A 20,653-nucleotide genomic window follows, 5' to 3' on the forward strand; every position below is an offset into this window, starting at 1 on the left:
CCATTCTTGGGGGGGGGGGGGGGGAGAAAACCACATTAAACCAAATGAGGCATTCCCATCTGCCATGACCTTTATTTTGTAAAAATAATATAATCAGGGTTTCAACACTTAACAATATTTATATAGCCTATTTACTCTGCAGGGACAATATACTGCAGCTCCAGACCATCGTTCTGCACACAGACTTTGGACCTGATCAGAAAGCTGAAACCTTGAACTGTTTTACTCCAAGTGCCAATTTTCAGTGTGGAAGCTGCTACTGGATTTTTATAATGAGATAAACATTGATGTATGTGTGACAAAGAAAGCTAATTTGATCATGTTATTAAAAAATGTACATCAATGCAGAGATTTCTGAACAGATGAACCAACCCCAAACACTACCTCACTATTTTTGCACTACTTAAATTTATATACACACACTTTATTGCAGTTTATAGCTTTTTATGTATTGCACTGTACTGCTGCCACAAAACACAATCTCACAACCATATGCCATTGATATTATACCCAATTTTGATACTGAAGCACAAATGAAATTCATCATTTGCATCAGCAACCAGCAGTCCAAAGATGTGCTGGGGCCAGCCGCCACATGCTATATCAGCATGCTTCCACTGCCAATATGGCATGCCCAAAGTTTTCTAATCGTAACCTGTACATCTTTGGAAGAAAGAACACCTGGAGAAAAACATGCAGTAACAGGGAGAAGATACTTACAGACAGTGGCAGAATTGAAGCTGGGTCACTGGCACTGTAATAGTGTCATGCTAACTGCTTAGCTACAGTGCCACCGGGTTGGGAGTCAAACGGACATTTCCTTTTAAGACTAATGATTTTAATTATTTTCAGTTACTAAACGTGCATCAAGTAGAGCCAGTCTGCTTCACGGATTATCTGAACTATTTCAGGGCAAGTGTCACGTTTCAAAAACTGCCAGGATTGTGTCTACCCCACCCTGCCGCCCGCTTAAATCGCTGCTGGAAAGCCTAGTCAAGTATCCAGTATGCAACACCACATTTGTCAAGTCAACTGTGCGTGCAAACTTGAAACACTCGCACAGTTGGTTACACTTAATATGCATCTTAACACATGCTCTTCAACCAGGTTAAATTCCCCTTCTCAATGCTAGCTTGAGATAACATTAAGCTGCTCTCAACTGCTCCTGGAGGTTTAAGCAGAGACCAAAATCAATAGTTGCATGCCATCTTACACGTTAACTTTATTAATGACACATTTGCAAACACATTAAAATAATCCATATTTATTGAGCCAGCTATACACATATGTACACAAGACCTGTACAGTTTTTAAGAACTGCTTGGGCTGAGTTGGGATATATTGTGCAAACATTTGTGTCACATTCTAATCAAGTGCTTCATTACAGAACTCCCACCCCTCCCTTTTTGGTCTTTTTAAATGTCATGCATGAAATCTGCAAACAATTGGGAAGTTGTTTCGCTAGAACCCTCCTGTACATTGAAGTGTTTGAATGCTTTAAAGTGGCCAAATAAGTCCCTTCCCCAGCCCATTCAAAGCAGCTGGCTGTGAAGTATGGAAAACGCACTACATGTTGCTGTTACAGATGGCTGGCGACAAATTCCCTTTTCCCTTCACGGCAATATCATTGTCTTGAAGAGGAGCTGCAGAATCAAGGCATCAACACAGTCTAATCCCGACCAACAACCCTCTAGCTTACTTACTTCAGACCTTCCACTACACCCAAGTTACTCAACATTTTAAATAGTATTTTCACCATCTACATTCTGAAAGGTCATCGACCCCAAGTGCCTTGCTTTTCTACCCAGACTGAGTGATCTGCTGAGTAATCCCAGCAGCTGTTTCAAAAGCACCCACCTTTCCTACCCACCTATCAGTATTCAGTCCCTCCACCTCACATCTCCTCCGCAACACAGCTTCACATTAACCACACCCGGTATTGGATTGGTTGTGAACAGAGTCAGATCAGTAGATCCCAGTTCCCATTGGATTACACCCTTAATACTGGGGTTTCAGCAACCAATTACACAAAAGAAACATTCTTAAAAATTACTGGAGCTACATAGTGTCATAGGAATTGGTTCATTCTCCAACATTTACATATCATTGGGTCAAAACACTCAGAAGGTGATAAGCTCCAATGGAAGTGCTGGAGGTTGCAATTAGTGACAGATTGGGGAAAGAGCACTTATGTACAAATGAGCTAGATGGGTGAATAAATATAGGCAAGATTCCTGCTTTCAAGGAGCAGTCAGATAACAATGTGGCAGGGTAGCAACTGGCTCTTCCCAAAATGGCCTCTTACATATTGCCTCGTTCTCTTCTCAGAACAGCAAATCCTGTAGTCCATTAAAAACACCACACGTTTTCCATTTTGGTTAGAAACAGGAGATGGTGCTCTATGCGTCAACAAACCCTGGATAAATTTCTACAAGGAATGAATCGCAACAAACTGCAAAACAGTAAATTACCTTCCACTGGGCAATGTTAATAACATGTACCATTACACTTGAAACTGCCCCACTCTTAAACTCCTAATGGAACTCTTTAATCCAGATTGGAGCAGTAATATCAGCCACCATTTGGTTACACACTTTCATCACGGACTTGTGCGAGGGATCACGTTAAAATATCCTACTGCTCACATTAAACCCAATGGCGCAAACCTCGTGTTTATTTTCACCAAACCCTCGAAAGTGGATGGTAATTTAGCCAAGTTCTTCAAAACATATTAAATGCAAGAGTGATTTTAACTGTGCCAAATTACTTTCATGACAAGCCCTCCAACGTGCGCAGTGGAATTTTATTGGAGTTGTGCCTTTGGGGGTGCCCCCCACTCCATGACCCGCCCATTTCAGCAACAGGCTGAATGCAGCAGCCAAGTCTGGCAGCAAAATTCTCCATTTCCCAAAAGGATCTCACGTTGAGCATCAAGAAAACCTCCATCCCCACACAGACTGAAGCCAGGGCTTAGTGGCCAATAGCTTCCCACTCAACCACCTTCCAGCCCCACCGACAATCTTTAGTCTGAACGTACTAAAAGGAATTCTAAAAAATCAAATGCATTGTTGCACTATGTTTCCTAACTAATACACATAATATGCCTTAACATTTCTAAAGGAAATCCTAAACTTCTGTGATTAAAAATAATTAGGAGACTAAGACACAAAGGGTAAAGAAACACAGTATTGAACAAGTTCAGAAGCAATTTGACAGTCCAGAGCTGAAGTGGATTTTTGGATGAAAACACGTCAATGGAGAGCGCCATTTAACTGCTACTGAAGTCTGTCACTTCGAGTTCCACACTGGACAAAAACCTCCGGGCCGCCTTCCTGCAGTTGTAATCCACAGTGGTGGTGTAGACAGTCTTTGCATACTTGGGGTACACGATGACTGCGCTGAGGAACCGCAGCGGTTTGTGCTGAAACTCGAACTTCAGCTCTGTCTTGTAGTTCCGCCACGTGCAGTCGGGAACACAGATGACTGTCTGGCTGCAGGAGCCAACGCCCAAGGTGTGCTGCAGGAACACGTTGTTGACGTAATGCCGGTCTGAGTCATACTTCACGGAGGAGGTGTACCTGAAGCACAGAGACAAAGGACGGTTCATTCATTAAAGGCTTTTTTTCCTCCCCTCCCTGGGTTTACAAGTCAACTTGCCCATGACCCACTGCTCTCTCACTTTCATCCCATCAGCAATGAACAGCAACCCAGACAAACAGTTGCTACTGGAATTTTACTCAATAATGGAAAATAATCTTTATGAAGGATTCCAAGCCAATTATATTTTACAAACTAGTATTGTGGCTCATCTTATCACAGAGGACAATTTTGCAACCCTCCCATGGAATGGGAGGTTGGGGAACGCATTTAGCAAAGCCCACGTTTTTAATTGAATAATTGAAATAATCATAATTGACTGAAATAATCAGTCAAGTCAGTCCAGAAGCATTTGTACAGCACTTCTGCAACAACAGCGTTGCCCACCAGCTGCACAGTTCCAGACACCAGATACTGCAAATGCCAGAATCCAAATCTCACTGCATTCACAATTGTCAACTTTTGTCAAAGCAGACAGGCAATTTGAGCTTTCCCACCAATATCCACTGGAGATGAAGGAGATGGTGATGGACTTTAGGAAGACCTGCTTCCTGTTACTATTGATGGTGAGGATGCGGATGTGGTGAGGACCTACAAGTACCTGGATGACAGACTTGAGTGAAGCACCAACACAGAGGCTGTGTACAAGAAGGGCCAGAGCCGCCTCTACTTCCTGAGGAGAGTGAGGTTCTTTGGAGTATGCAGGCCCTCTCCTTCACATCTTCTACCAGTCTGATGTTGTCAGTAGTGTACTGGAACAACAGCATCAACACAGGTGATGCCAACAGGCTCAATAAACTGATTAGAAAGGCTGGCTCTGTTACAGGAGTCAAACTGGACACACTGGAGGCTGTGGTAGAACAAAGGACCCTACAGAAAATCCTGGCAATTCTGGACAATGTTTCTGAATTGAATTGACTTTATTTCTTACATCCTTCACATTCATGAGTAAAAATCTTTGTTACGTCTCCATCTAAGTGTGCCATCATAGTAATTTATAATAAATAAAAGAGTCCGTGTAACATAGAGTACACTCAAATCAGTGCAAGTTCACCAGTCCTGATGGTGGAAGAAGCTGTCCCGGAGCCTGTTGGTCCTGGTTTTTATGCTGTGGTACTGCTTCCCAGATGGTAGCAGCTGGAATAGATTGTGGTAACTCGGGTCCCCAATGATCCTAAGGGCCCTTTTTACACACCTGTCCTTGTAAGTATCCTGTACCACGGGAAGTTCACAACTGCAGATGTGCTGGGCTGTCCGCATCACTCTCTGCAGAGTCCTGTGATTAAGTACAGTTCCCATACCAGGCACTGATGCAGCCAGTCAGGATGTAATCAATTGTACCCCTGTAGAAAGTTCTTAGGATTTGGGGGCCCCATACCAAACTTCCTCAACCATCTGAGGTGAAAGAGGCACTGTTGTTCCTTTTTCCACCATACAGCTGGTGTGTACAAACCACGCAAGGTCCTCGGTGAAATGGATGCCGAGGAACTCACCCTCGGCGTGCCACCATGGCTGAACAGAGGAGAACTTTTCGTAATAGACTAAGATAACTGCACTGTTCCAAAAAGTGCCATATGGAGGTCATTCTTACTCCAGATCCGGTGCAGCACAAAAATATAATTAAAAAAAGCACAGTAAATACAAATACGTAAGATAGCTTATATACATGGATTGTTTATATGTCCATAAAGTGATCCTAGTTACAGGAGTGTCTGTCCCCAAGGTGACCGAGAGGAAATGATAAAGTAGTGGCGGTGGGTGCGTGGTGGGGTGGGTGGAGGTGTTGATCAGCCTTATTATTTGGGCTTCATCACGCCGAGTACTGGTTACCCCCCCACCCGGGCTGCATGCTCAGCTCACTGTTTTAAACACTACTGACGCATGACTGCATCACTAGATCTAATGTGAACTGATTCATCAAGCTCGCTAATGACACAACTGTGACTGGCCTCGACAACAAGGAGGATGAGACGACATACAGAGAGGAGTTAGAGTAGCTGGTACAATGGTGCAAGCACAACAGCTTAATTCTCAATGTGGACGAGACCAAGGAGGTGACTGTGGACTTCAGGAAGGAGCAGGCTGACCACTCCTCACTGCACATACACGGCTCCTCTGTAGAGTTAGGAGCACCAAGTTTCTGGGAGTGCACATAACCGATGATCTCACTTCAACCCCCACGGTCAAGAAAGCACCGCAGTATTTCCACTTCCTGAGGAGATTCAGGTGCGGGGTCCTCTCCTGCCCCAATTTTAACCATTTTTTGCTTAAAAACAAGAGCATCGTCAAGAGCGTCCCGCCCAGCTGCATCACTGCCTGATACGGGAATGGCAAGGCATCTGACCGCGAGTCCCTATAAAGGATTTCAAGGTTTACTGAGGGGGTACATCAGAGTCTCTCTTCCATCCACAGATAATTATCAGGAGCACAGCATAAGCAGGGCCCTTAACATTGTCAAAGGTCCATCCCATCCAACCAACAATCTCTTTGACCCCCCTACCACCAGGCAGGAAGCACCGTAACATTAGGACAGGAACTGTCAGGATGGGAAACAGCTTCTTTCCCCATGCTGTAAGACCACTGAACTCCCTGCCACCATGCAGGTCTCATCACGTCTGAAGTACCAGTGGCGTTATACTGTTTACTTTTTAAACTTTTATCACACGTGCACCTTATTATTTGTGGTAATAGTACTATGTGTGTCAGTTATATGTACTGTGTTGTGCACCATGGTCTGGAAGAACTCTGTTTCATTTGGTGATATACATATGTACAGTTGAATGACAAAATTTGAACTTGAAGTAACTGTTTTTGAATCTAGCGGTCCTGACGTCATTGGCCATTGCAAGTACAGTACATAATCAATGAATGGTGCTGGATGTGCACTTGGAGTAGTATTCGGTTCTGGTCACCTCATTATAGGAAGGATGTAAAAGATTTACCTGGATGCTGCCTGGATTAGAGAGCATGTCTTAATGAGGATAGGCGGAGCAAGCTAGGGGTTTTCTCTTTGGAGCAAAGGAGGATGAGAGGCGAATTGACAGGTGTACAAGATAAGAGGCATAGATCAAGTGGATAGACAAACTTTTTCCCAGGGCAGAAGTTGCTAATACAGGAGGCACAATTTTAAAGTTGTTGGAGGAAAATACAGTGGGGTTTCTCAAATTAATTTTTATTTTAAAAAAAACAGAACTGAGTGCATTAAACCGTCCCAGGAGAGGTAGTGGAATTAGATACACAAAGGGCATTTAAGAAACTTTTAGATAGGCACATGGACGATAGAAAAACGGAGGGTTATGTAGAAGGGAAAAGTTAGATTGATCTTAGACTAGGTTAAAAGGACATCATACATTGTGGGCCAAAGGGTCTGTAGAGTACTGTAGTATTCAATGTTCTCCATTCCATGTTCAGCAACCACGGAGTATTTCTGTAGCACAATGTTGCTCAACAGGCAAGAAACGTGCACTTTTTTCCCCAACATGAAGGGTTAACAGAAACAACCCGTTATCTCAAACAAACTACACTTGACTCACACCGCTGAAGGCATTAACTCAGGAAAAACACCCACATGGATGAGTAACCCAGCAGTCATGCTGGAGCCCAATGGGTGGGTGAGAGAGAAAGAGATAAACACACACAAGATGCAACATGTTATTTCATCAGAAAACAACAGATGAGTGTTTGTAGGGCGAGGATGACGCACAAGGTGAGGCCGGGCTGATTAGGTTTTCATTCACTGCGATGCCAGTGAATTGGAACCCAGAAATCAATAAAATTGAAATCTTGACATAGTCCAACAATATCAATATGCGGAATGTGGCGACAGAACAGACAGACCGAAGGAAGGAACAGACAAGTGGCAGGTACTATCCTTTAACTATCAGGCTCCCAAACCAGAGTGGAGGGATTCACTCGCCACAACACTAAACACAACAAATAAAGCACTTTTTTTTTAAAAATGAGATGTCTGGGATAATCCACTAACCGGCTCAGAGTCCAGGTTCATAAATGGGTTTTCAAGAGTTCATTCAGACAGTAGTCAGGTGTTTGTATCCATTTCCCTTCTGGGCAACAAGCTCTGGACCCATATCATTCATCTGGTCAAGCAGATTTTTCTCACCTTCCCTTCATCTACACATGGGCACCATGGTGTTGTAGTGGTCAGTGTGACACCACACAGCTTGGGGCATCGGAGTTCAGAGTTCAATTCCACCATCATCTGTAAGGAGTCTGTACACCCTCCCCATGAAATGTGTGGGTTTCCTCCTGGTGCTCCAGTTTCCTCCAACAGTCCAAGGACCTGCTTGGGGAGCCAAGTATTGTGATGCATTCCCATAACTTACTGACCTTGTGTCTATAGAATGTGGGGGGAACCTGGGACACCCGGAGGAAACCAGCTTGTTCACAGCGAGTACATACAGACATAGCAGGAACTGAACCCCAAATTGCTGACATTGCAAAGCGTTAAGCTAGCCACTAACTACTGTGCCACCCAAACAGACCGATGGCCTTCCGCCATGCATCAACGTTCCACCGACATCTCAACCAGTCAGGGAGAGAGGGAACCCACCAATTACCTGATCTCCTTCGGTGGCAGGGGGTCAACTTCAACTCCTTCTCCGAACGAGAGCGGGTGAAGTCTCGGTCCAAGGCCAGCATTCTGGAAAGAGGAAGTAATCAAAGGGTCCTGCAAAGAAAGACAAAATAAGGGGGAAAAAATGAATATACAAACAAATGGGTAGGCCACTTGAACCCCCCCCCCCCCCCGAGTCTATTCAAGCACTCAACAAATCTGAACAAACTCAACTCTGCACTCCCACCCATCTCCTGTACTGAGTGATCCACCTTCTTGCTCAAAGTTCTAAGTTTAGAAGTTCAAAGTAAATTTATTATCAAAGTATGTATATATCACCATGTACTGAGATGGATTTTCTTGCAGGTATTCACAGCAGGATAAAGAAATGCAATAGGATTAATGGAAAACAGCATCTAATCAAAGACTGACTAACAATCAATGTGCAAAAGATAAACTGTACAAACAAGTGACGTGTTTTGAGTCTAACACTGCTGCGAACAAATCCAAATATTCTGCACTCACTGCCCTTTGAGGAAGGAAGTTCCAATGACTCAGGACCTTCATAATTACACCTCATCTACCGTGAAGTGAGTCACAGTAAACTTATTAAACAAGTACATGTATGTCACCATATACTACCCCGAAATTCACTTTCTTGTTGGCATTTACAGAAAAACAAATACAATAGAATTTATGAAAAACCACGATGACCGACAATATGCAAAAGACAAATTGTGCAAATAAGTAGAACTGAGAACACGAGTTGTAGAGTCCTTGAAAGGGAGTCTGTAGCACTGTTCCCTCCAAGCGGCATGGGTCGATGGCCACACAGTAACTGAAATACTGCTAGCACATAGCCTTTGTTGCCGTGTAGATACAATTGACAAAGTGAAGGACCTACTTGCATTTACAAGTTCTGATGTCAATACAGCGCCTATTATTCCATTCATTCAACATGTGTATAGTCACTCAGATAATAAATTTCCTGATGATGAGTTAAGAGAATGGCAAGCTTTTGACCCTGTTTTAAATTTGGAAAAGAGAATATTGTACGACTGACAAACAAAATACCCAGCTACTATTACAAACCAAGACAAAAGCATTGCCTCAAACTATCACAGCAATACTAATTTTAAATACGTCTTTTCTGAGTAAGTCAAGACTGGTTCAATTAAGACATTCACTAAGCTGTTGAAACGAAGAATTTGAAGAACTGTCCATTCTTGTTGACATCGCTGGAACATTTCAGTCTTCTAGTGCTGACTGCAAATGTGGATTCAGTCTGATAAATTCAATCAAATACAAATCCAGAAACTGACTAGGTTAGAGTAAGCGTTCGGCACGGACTAGAAGGACCAAGATGGCCTGTTTCCGTGCTGTAATTATTATATGGTTATAAGTGGAACATTTGGGTGATCTAATGAGGATTGAAACACATCTTTCACCTGAATGCAAAATTAATCTGGACACTGTTTATAGAAAATAGATTTGTAATTAAGACTCGAGAAAAAAAAGTTTACAAAACATAAAAGATTTTCTTTGTTGTACTGCATTTCATTATATCCTTTCATAAGTGATTTTTCAATTGTTGTTCTAATTATTATAGTCTGTATATTTTAAAAACACAAAAAACTAAAAATTAACGTGCCATGTAAGTTTCAGGCAGAGCAAAAATTTCCTACTCAGAGCAATGGTTGGCCTGCTCAGCTGTAAAATAAACCAGAGGGAACGTTGGTCTGTAGGGTGTGGAACAGTTCAGTGTTGTGGTGAGTGAACTTATCCACACCGGTTCAGGAACCTGATGGCTAAAGGGTAATATTTTTTCCAGAGCTGGTGGTGTGGGGCCAAAAGCTCCATTACCCCCTGCCCGATGGTAAATGTGAGAAGAGAGCATGGCCTAGATAGTGGGGATCCTTGATGATAGATGCTGCTGTCTTGCGGCAAATGCCCTTCAGTCCATCACAGGCGAAGCCCTCCCCACTGTTTATTATTGCTGTTGCAAGACAACAAATTTCGTGACATGTGCCAGTGATTTTAAACCTAATTCTGATTCACCACTTTCTGTACCCATTCCTAGGCATTGATGTTCCCATACAAGACTGTGATGCACACAGTTATTATACTCTACACTGCATCTACGGAACTTCGTCAAAGTTTTAGATTTCACCAGCCCTCAGTCTGACATTTAGTGGACACCTAGGTTTTGAAGGCATTACCAGTCATCTCCCTTCACAGGAGTTCAAAATGAATAACCATTTTTTTTCCCCCCAAGAACATCTTGTCTTCAAAAAGAAACATTGACTGTGGAGACATGACCATCCTTCCAAAATGGCTATTTAACACTGACACTGTTCCAAACAAGAATGGGAGAAAAGTGATCAGGGATGACCAGAGCAACCCCACAATTTGATCACTCCCAATGCTTTCCATATCCACCAATTCACTTGCAACATTAGAACTTTGAAATCCTAGCCTATTGACAATACGGAGACAAGACCTCCAAATACCTCTCAGCCTTGGGACAGTAAACAGGGGTGTGGATTGGGCAGACAAAACGACAGTAAAAAGAGCAAAGTGCCTGGGTAAAATAAACTCTTCAATACCATTTATGTTGGGCTTCAAGTAGATTATGAAGTATTTAAGGGTTTTATTCCAGATACATCACAACAAGTGGAGTTTTACTGTTAGTACAACATCAAGGTCCAAACACAGATAGTGCAACACTGACTGTACTGGGGGGGCGGGGGGGGGGGGGCCTCTGTTCCACTTGGAGCAGCAGCTCAGCTTTTGAGTGTGCTGGGGTTGAAGTGCAAAAAAAAAATCCACCTCCGTAACCAATCCAAGAATCTATCAACGACTGGGAATTAGTCTAGCAGCTCTGACCTGAATGCTTGAGACAAAAGCCCCAAGCAACAGAATGGGAGGGAGAAAGAGGGAGTTGGGGAAGGTCGACAGGCTGGAAATGCTGAGGGTCAGGGCGAACGCGTGCGGGACATGGGCTGGCTCTGACCCGTGGGTGTGAAAGGTCCTGCTTGCTCTCCTTTCGTTAGTGGGTTGGGGTGACGGAGGACTGCTATCAGAGCTCACTTAGGAGGTTTCAGTTCCACACCTACTCTCCCCATTATAGGCACAAATAACAATCCCCTCTTTTCCCAACAAATGCGTATTGCTGGACAAGGTGATTAGCAGAGCTTTCAGGCCCAGTGGGCATATCGTACCAATCCGTCACAGCACAGAACTGACAAGCCAAATAGCCTTTCCTTGATCCGCTCTGCATCACTTGTTCTGAAGGAGACTGCCTCTACTGCCAAGAAAATGGAATGGCTGAAATTGTTCAACAGGCAATAAAAACATTACTCCATTATGTTTACAACAAATCCTAATTGATTACATACTTTAGGGCACCAGGTAATTACCAGTTTGTCACTTTTCATCTCCTCTGACAAGGCACAATTATCGGTAATTCAAAGGCAATTTCCCCAAGATAAACACGCCAGCATTCCCCGATTATCCCTTAATTATTAGACTCCACTATTTATCTATTAGCAGAGCTGTCAGCCTGCAGTCAGCCTGGGACCTGCTGTGTTGAGGCTGTTTCTGCAGGTCAGTAAGTAATTGGAGCTGGGTTAGTCTCCGGGCCAAGAGACAGTTAAGTTTCCATTCAATCCTCACCCAGTAAAATGGTCTCTAGGGGAACCACCATCACCTGAATATTATGAGGGAGCACTTAGGCCTCTGACGTGCCAGAACACCATGCAGGCAAGGACCTCATGTTCTGCAATTTCCCTACATCGTAGGTCCCAGCCATCAGAAGTTACAGGTCATTTCCTCTCTTATTCAGCAGCTGATAGAAGACTGCACCAATTCAGATTCATTTATTTATCACACGTACATCAAAACAGAGTGAAATATGTCGTTTGCATTAACTAACACAACCCAACAATGTCCCCTTGGCTGGACAACACAAAGCACAACAAAACAACAGCAAAATAAGCCAATTTCCTTCCTCCCTCCTACCCACATGGACAGACCTCCAGGCTTGGGTCTTCAACTTCTGATCGTCCAACGATCCCTGGACTAGCCAGTGACAGGACCCACAACCCCACACCTCCAAATCGAGGCTCAGTGACTTAGCGTCCTTTGTACATCCTGCTTGCATGGGCACCTGATCCCGGGATGCACCAACCTGGGACAGCCCAACATCCACTGACGTCCCTTCATCACCCATCCGTGTCACTGGGTCTTCAAGATGCTGTGGATAGCCGACGGGTCAGGCAGCATCCCTGGTCAATACCCTTCAGTATTGGAAGAGAGAAAACAAGTAATAAACTGAGTGGATGTTTGTGGTCTTCTGTTGCTGTTGCCCATCCACTTCAAGGTCTGACGTGTTGTGCATTCAGAGATGGCTTTCTGCGCACCGCTCTGGTAAGGCACCATTATCTGAGTTAGTCACTTTCCTGTCAACTTGAAGCAGTCTGGCCATTCTCCTCTGACCTCCCTCATCAACAAGCCATTTTTGCCCTCTGAACATCACTCGATCAGATGGTTTTGTTTTTTTGCACCATTCTCTATAAACTGTTATGCATGAAAATCCCAGGAGATCAGCAGTTTGAGATACTCGTGTGGCACCAACAATCATTCCACGATCAAAGTCACTGACATCACATTTCTTCTTCATTCTTATATTTGGCCTGAACAACCTGACCATGTTTATTCAGTGAGTTTCTGCCACATGACTGGCTGATTAGATTTTAAAGTGGCCCACTGAATTTAACACTTGAAGTTGCAGAAAGCTGCAGGGATGGAGGAAAAGGAACAACAGTGTGTGTGTGTGTGAGTGTGAGTGTGTGTGTATCACCAGGATGGAACCCAGGTCACTGGAACAGAGAGGCAGCAGCCTTCAAGCTATGCCATGTGCTGGGCATCTGAAATAAAAACAGAAAATGCCAGGGGTACTGGCATTCCAGTGGCATCTGAGGATGGTAGAAGCAGGAGAGAAGTGTGGGGACTGTGTGGGGGTAAGTCACCACAAGAAAAATTAGTGGCTTATCATATAGTTAATGGAGCAAATGGTCTTATGTCAGCAGGATGGGAAAAAAGGGGGAGGATTTTCTAAATTACACCTATAGTTCTGAGGGCAAATAGTCCATGGCTTCTACTCCAGGTAGAAAGAGGGAAGGACAAAAAAAAAAAAATGAGTAAGAGACTCCAGTGAGCAAAACATCTGGTACAGCATCATCCAAATTCTGTAGTTCGTCCTAGAAAATATCCCAGGACTCACTCCAAGAACAGCAGTGGAAAGTGGACTAGAACCTTAGTATAGTACGGGAAAGCAGTTTGCAATTCCCAAGCACTTAAGTGACCTCACATGCAAGTCAAAATTGAATTTCAGTGTCATATCTGTGCCAATGAACTACAAATACTCCATGTTTATTTCTCATACCACAGTTGCTCAGAGCCAGCAAGCTCTGAGAAACAGTTCTGTGACCTACTTATCTGGTTTTGGTAATATGTCTGGTGGGGAGGGGTGGGGGTGCTCGTTACTGCAGGCCTAACTTTTGGCAGCTTCAAAAACACCAGGCCCCTCGAGGGGAATCGTATGTTAACTGTAGGCTCAGAAAAGACACACAAATTGCAAAGTGAAAGTTGAACTGCATCAAGACCTCAATCAATATTCTCACTTAAAATAGCCTGCAGTCATCACATCGTTCCCTAGATGGCCACAGCAGGACCTAATTCAGGTCGGGTCAAGTCTGGCGAGGCGTATGGGTTCAAGTCGGGTCAGACCCTGCCAGCCTGCCTCAATACTTCTTCCAGACTAACTGCATGCATGCATCCATCAATCATCAATATTTGGGTTAATTTGATCATGGGACATGGATCCTGCTCACATCAACACTACTGTCCATCCTGAAATACGAGGGGTGATAGATAAGTTCGTGGCCTAAGGTAGAAGGAGGTGAGTTATTAACTTCAAACTTTCTGCATAATCACTCAAAGAGTTGACCTGAATGTGCATGTAACGAGAGCTGTATAACTCATCTCCTTCTACCTTAAGCCACAAACTTATCAATCACCCCTGCTGTGGACACTTCCTGGAGTTCCAAGATCCGTATGCTCCACGACTGCTGGACTAAGTGTGTACATGTAGGAGGGGACTATGTTGAAAAATAAATGTGCTAGGTTTTCTAAAATTGACTCCTTCTACCTTAGGCCACAAATATATCAATCACCCCTCGTACCTCAATTCCAAAACTCAACATAGCGGGCAAATTTAATAAATAGAACAGGCTAACAGATCAATTGCACAATCATTTCCTAAGATTAGCTCTTTTTTTAAAAACTGATCCTGATTAGTGACATCACAAAATAACTTCTGTCAGCTGAATTTTTTCTTCGGCCCTTTACCTTTGCCACCCATCTCCTCCCAGCCTCTCACTTCATCCCACCCACCTGACTTTAACTCTCGCCTTCTCCAACTTGTACTCCCTTCCCCCTCCTCCCTACTTTCTTATTCTAACTTCCGACCCCCTTCTTTTCCAGTCCTGAGGAAGGGTCTCGGCCCAAAACGTCGACTGGTTGTTGCTTTCCATAGGGAAAACACTGGCTGAGATCCTCCAGCATCGTGTACACACTACCCTGGATTTCTAGCATCTGCAGAATCACTTGTGCTTAGTCACAAAATAACCACTCGGCACCTTCTCTAAATAAAAAGAAATGCATCAATCTTTTAAATTACCTGAATTTTGTACCTCTGCAAGGAAGTTCAAGGCAAATACTAACCCAGCTAGCACCTGCTATGCTGCCAGAGCAGTCCAATCATGCTTTTTAAATGAGAGTCTCCCCTTCCCCTTGAATGTGGGACCCCAGAGAGGAAAGAAAACCCATTCACGTTGTCTCAGATTGACTGCTTAATTTCCCCCAATGGCAAGCAATGTTCAGGAAGGCAGCTCTAAGGCTTCATAAAGCTCTCAAGATGTGCTGCTGTATGGTTTATGATGCTTGAACTCATTGTTATTAACTGTCTCAAACATGTTATGATCCAATCAATGCTAAGATCAAGAGGGTACTTCGTGGATTTTAATCTAAACGAGATTAAATATCAAGGTTTAGCTCCAAGCAGAATTTTCAGACTTTAGCAACAATTTGGCATTTATTCAGCGATAGCGCGTGTAGTAGGCCCTTCCAGCTCTTCGGCCATGCCGTCCCTGGACAAACCCGACCAATCCCAACCTCATCACTGGACAGTCTACAATGACCAATTAACCAAGTATGTCTTTGGTCTATGGGAGGAAAAAAAATACATCGAGCAGCCAGGGAAAAATCCACGCATTCCATGGGTTGACGTACAGACGGCACTAGAATTGAACTCCGAACTCCAGCATGCCCCGAACTGTAATAGCATCACTCTAACTACTACTGTGACCTTGTCTGGGGGCAAATGTTCTGCAGAAGCCCCTGAGCCCAGTGAGAATTCTTTTGGCTGGAAGATGTTGGACTTGCCTCTTAAGTACAGGCCATCGCCAGGATAGAAAACTACTTATAGACACTACACTTGAATGAGCTCCCATAATATTAAATTCAAAAAGTCTGACATAAAATACACACCGCCTCTCTCCCCTCTTCTGTCAATTGTTCTAATTTGCTTTCGATGCTCTTTTTACAATACAGTAGTGACCATAAATCTCTCATGTATTTTCAGACTTTCAGTTTTCAATAAAAATGAAACCCATTCGCAATCTGGGGCCAGGCCGTATTACAGAACAGAGGAGAAGTAAGGGTCACTGCACTAACCAATCTCAAAGCCCACCACTGAAGGCCTGGAGTCTTAGTCATCTCCAAGGACAAACACAAAGTGAGGCGACTTCTGATTCACACTTCTCAATCCAGTACGTGACACTCAGTGGCCAATTTATAGGTTCAGGAATGGAACCTAGTGTTGGGTCTACTACTGTAGGCCCATCCACTTCAAGGTTCGATGTGTTGCGCATTCAGAGACGCTCATCTGCACACCACCGTTGTAACATGTGGTTACTTGAGTTACTGTCACCTTCATGTCAGTCTTGCAATTCTTCTCTGACCTTTCTCACTAACAAGGCATTTTGCCCACACTGGAAGCTTTTTCTTTTCCCACGCCATTCTCTGCAAATTCTAGAGACTATAGTGCGTGAAAATTCCAGGAGAACAGCCATTTCTGAGATACTCAAACCATCCCATCTGGCTCCAATCATTCCACAATGGAAGTCACTTAGATCACATTTCTCCCCCATTCTGATGTCTGGTCTGAACAAGAACTGAACCTCTTAAAACATGTCTGCATTCTTTAATGCATTGAGTTGCTGCCACATGACTGGCTGACTAGATATTTGCATCAACGAGGTGTATAGTTGTGCCTAATAAAGTTATTCCTTCAAAGTTCTCCAAACAAGAGCCAGCTAACCAGGATAAAGTGGAAAAAGATCAATCCGAGTTTGCAGGAGTCACCGAGGTTTTCTAACTGGTAAGATCAGAGAGATGAGGCAAAGAATTTTTTCCACCCAGAGGGTGGTTGAAATCTGGAACTCTGCCTGAGGGAGGTGCAGTTTCTCAATATTCAAGACAGAAACAAGTACTTGAATCAGAGACGGACACTAGAAATGAGTACTGGAATATGAATAGAGAAAGGGTGTGATCAGCCAAAGGGCCCATTTCTGTGCTGTGTGAAGACTTTATCAGTCTGTAGACTCAGATTTATCACATGTACATGGAAAAACAGTGAAATGCATTTACATTAACAACCAGCCAACTAGCTTGTCCTCCACATGGGCAGTGGCAAGAGATGCTCCTAGCCTCTACAGTTATACTGAGAGGTTTCCATATTTTACTGGTATCCAGTGGAAATAGGAATTCCGAGCAAGCATATCTGAACCTGTTTTCAATGTGTGTACGGTACCCATACACACGCACACAGCCTCAGGTTTCAGTAAGAGCCACTTGAACAAATATCCTTTGGGATGAGCCAACAAACCTTGCCGATGAGAGCTCCATCAGGCAAAACAAAGGATAAAACAAATATCCAGAAATGCTTCAAGCAGATTGTCGCTAATACCTCCAGGTTTTAGGGCGTTCGCTTTTTTTCATTAAAGTAACTTTACAAAGGTTAGCAATAAGAATTGCCAGTTTTGAGGCTTCTGGCTTTAGCACAAGAGACCAAAGCACCAATGTGTATTTACAGTCCAAGAAGAGAACGATCTCAAAGTTCAGAAGTTCTAAGTAAATTATTGAAATACCATATACTACCCTGAGATTCGTTTTCTTGCAGGCATTCTCAGAAGGTATAACAATAGAATCAATGAAAGACTACACAAAGAGGCAAACAAATGTGCGCAAGATGACAAACTGTGCAAATACTATAATAAGTAATAATTAGTATTAAATATATGAATGGTAGAGTCCTGGAAAGTGAGTCCACAGGTTGTGGAATCAGTTCAGAGTTGAGGTGAGTGAAGCTTTCTACGCTGTTTCGGAAGGCTAATGGTTGAAGGGTATTAACCGTTCCTGAACCTGATGGCATGGGACCCAAGGCTCCTGTGGCTCCTTCCCCGGTGCAGCAGTGAGAAAAGAGCATGGTCTGGATGCTCAGTCACCTCACTTCAGTCAGAAATGAAAGCAAATCTGTATGATGCACTGTTAGAAAAACAATGGTACTCAGAAGAAATTCAAGTTAAGCTCACCTCTTCACGGTGATACAATTGTTTCTATGAAATGAATAGCTGTTTTGACATATTACTCAAAAAAAGAGTAATTTTTTACCTCCGAGTAGTTTTGCAAATAAATTTGGCCATTCTAGGGACTGATTCATGTCAAATTAAGTCAATGTGATCCAAATGCTTATATTTTAATCTATAAACCATAACAGCTAATTGTTCCTAGGCATGCAAACAAAATTTGCAGAATGCATGCTGCATCAGTCAAATCTTACATTCCCTGTCCACCCAAGACAGCCAATCTGAAGCCACCAATAGTACTGTTACCAATTACCATATTGGGGGCAAACCAGATTTGTTCAGAGCCCTCCATGGCAAGAGGAAGCCATCAACCATCCCCCAGCTGGGTCAGGACCCACTGTTAAGCTGTTCAACTCAGAAACACAATGTGGTTGCTGGAAATCCAGAGCAACACACGCAAAATGCAGGAGGAACTCAGCAGGCCAGGCAGCATCTATGGAAAAGAGTAAACAGTCAATGCTTCAGGCAGAGACCCTTCAGCAGGACACCGTACCATTTGAGGGAGAAAGTCCCAATCCTTCCCCACCTCCAAACATGGAGGCAATATCTCGTGCAAGAACCCCTACAGTTCAAACAAGACAGAACATCAAAAAGCAGCCTGATCCATTCCAGATTAACTAACTCCACAGCAGAACCACACACAAGTTATCTTCTGCCCCTTGGTAAAATGAGCTTGGTGGATCGTCCCTTTAAAAGCAAACATCCCAGCATGCAAATTCTCGGTAGGCAGATTATCAATAGCGTAACCGCACCCTGGCTACTGCTTTGGTTAAACAAAGTATTAAATGAAGAATAGAGTTCATTAGAAACAGCAAGTTGGAATAATCCAGCCTTGCTTGAGGCTGCAGAAAAACAATTTCCTGTGCAAAATGCTTTTCCAACAGTCACGCATCAGGATCAGTAAAACATTATTAGTATTGTGTGAGCAATGTTTGCACAGAAAATATTGGCTCCTTTCTGGTCATATTGTAGAAGGGCACGAGCTTATTTCAGCTGCAGAGGGGTGGATTTATTGTGTTCCCCACCCCACGTCACCGAAATGAGACACAGCATCCTCAGCCTCACGTCCCTAATCGCCTTCTAAACACTTCCATCTTCTCATCTCAGACTAAATTGTGTATCTGTCACCACATACTACCCTGAGATTCGTTTTCTCACAGGCACCCACAGGGGAAAAAAAATAGAATCTACAAGAAAGTACATAAACGTACAAAAATTATATATAAACCATAAACAAATGAACAGAGTGAGTCGACAGCCAGGTCAGAAACGGCTAATACGAGGGGACAAAGTTTTAAGACTGGTGGACAGTATAGCGGGGGTGGGGGTGATGCCAGGGCAAATTCTTATTTATTTATGACATACGGTGTAGGACGGGCTCCTCTGGCCCTTTAATCCTTACCTAACCACAGGGCAATTTACAATGGCCAATCAACCTACCAGCCAGGAGGTCTTTGCACTGTGGGAGGAAAACCCACGTGGTCATGGGTAGAATGTACAAAATGCTTACAAGCAGCAGCAGGAAGTGAACCCTGGGCCGCTGGTACTGTAAAGCATTAAGCTAGGCACTATGCTACCGTGTCGCTCGTTACACAGTGGCGAGAGATGGAACACCTTGCCAGGGCTAGTGGCAGAGGCAGACACACTAGGATCATTTAAGAGACTCTTAGATAGGCACATGGATGTCAGAAAAATGGGGGGGGGGGGGGAGCTGTGTGAGAATGAAGGGCTAGATTGACCTTAGCACAGGTTAAAAGATTGGCACAACATTGTGGGCCGAAGGGCCTGTACTATACTGTAGTATTCTATGTTCAGTACCTGCAGAGATGAGACACGACAACTGTCCTGGCTGTTTTCGACTGGGATTGTTTGCTGTTCACGGGCCTGTGGAGAATTTGTTGCAAACGAAGGCAGACCAACAACAAATGCGCAAAAGACAAACTGTGCAAAAAAAATAAATAAAGAGAACTCAAGTTGTTTCAGTTGCAGGTCAGTGGAACTAGGCGGAATAATGGTTTGGCATGGACTCAGTGGGCTGAAGGGCCCGTTTCTCTGACTGACTCTAAAACTCGCGAAAGCGAGTCTAGTTCATAGAATCGGTTCGGGATTGTGGCGAGTGAAGTTAAGCACGCCAGATCGGGAGGCGTTGTCATGATGGCATTTACGTGCTGGTCCCAGAACAGAAGCTCTGATGCGTTGACACCGAGGAATTTAAAGCTACTGACCCTCTCCGTCTCTGATCCCCCTAAAGAGAACTAGCTCACGGGCTTCCAGCTTCTTGCTCAGCTACAGCGTCAGAGATACAACACAGAAAGCGGCCTTTCGGGCCTTCATGTCCTTACTGAGCATCAAGCACCTACTTCAACTAATTAATCCCATTCTCATTCTCCGCACATTTTCCTCAACTGGCCTCTTATCTGAACACAAGGAGTCATCTAGTGCCACATCACCATGCCGAGCTGCACGTACTTGGGAAGAAACTGGAAGCCCATGAAGTCACGAGGACATAGAAGCTCCAGACAGTTTATTTAAGCCCAGGTCTACGACAATGCAAGACAGTGGCTCTACTAGCTCCATGCGCCACTCTGCCACTCATAGTAAAAGGCACTGCCAATACTTAAACCAATGATCCACAGTTGTATAGCATTGCTCACAATACAGCAAGTTCCCAGTTGCCAACAAGCCTCAAAATTCACTCCTTGTGGAAAAAAAA

The 20,653-nt window shown here is 43.8% G+C and overlaps 1 protein-coding gene across 3 annotated transcripts in view; it reads right to left on the reverse strand.

Annotated features, from left to right (window-relative positions):
• Positions 1-1,197: 1,197 nt before the first annotated feature.
• rflnb (refilin B) overlaps positions 1,198-20,653 on the reverse strand; it is a 37,268-nt gene continuing 17,812 nt past the window's right edge. For all 3 annotated transcript variants that reach the window (XM_073053319.1, XM_073053317.1, XM_073053318.1), the window contains exons 2-3: positions 8,175-8,284; positions 1,198-3,578 (exon numbers count right to left, since the gene is read on the reverse strand). In XM_073053319.1, coding sequence (XP_072909420.1) covers positions 3,269-3,578; positions 8,175-8,284 — 420 coding nt within the window. In that variant the 3' untranslated portion in view covers positions 1,198-3,268. The remainder of the gene's footprint in view (positions 3,579-8,174; positions 8,285-20,653) is intronic.

The sequence above is a fragment of the Hemitrygon akajei genome, chromosome 8 (assembly GCF_048418815.1).
Source record: "Hemitrygon akajei chromosome 8, sHemAka1.3, whole genome shotgun sequence".
NCBI classification, from domain to species: Eukaryota; Metazoa; Chordata; class Chondrichthyes; order Myliobatiformes; family Dasyatidae; genus Hemitrygon; species Hemitrygon akajei.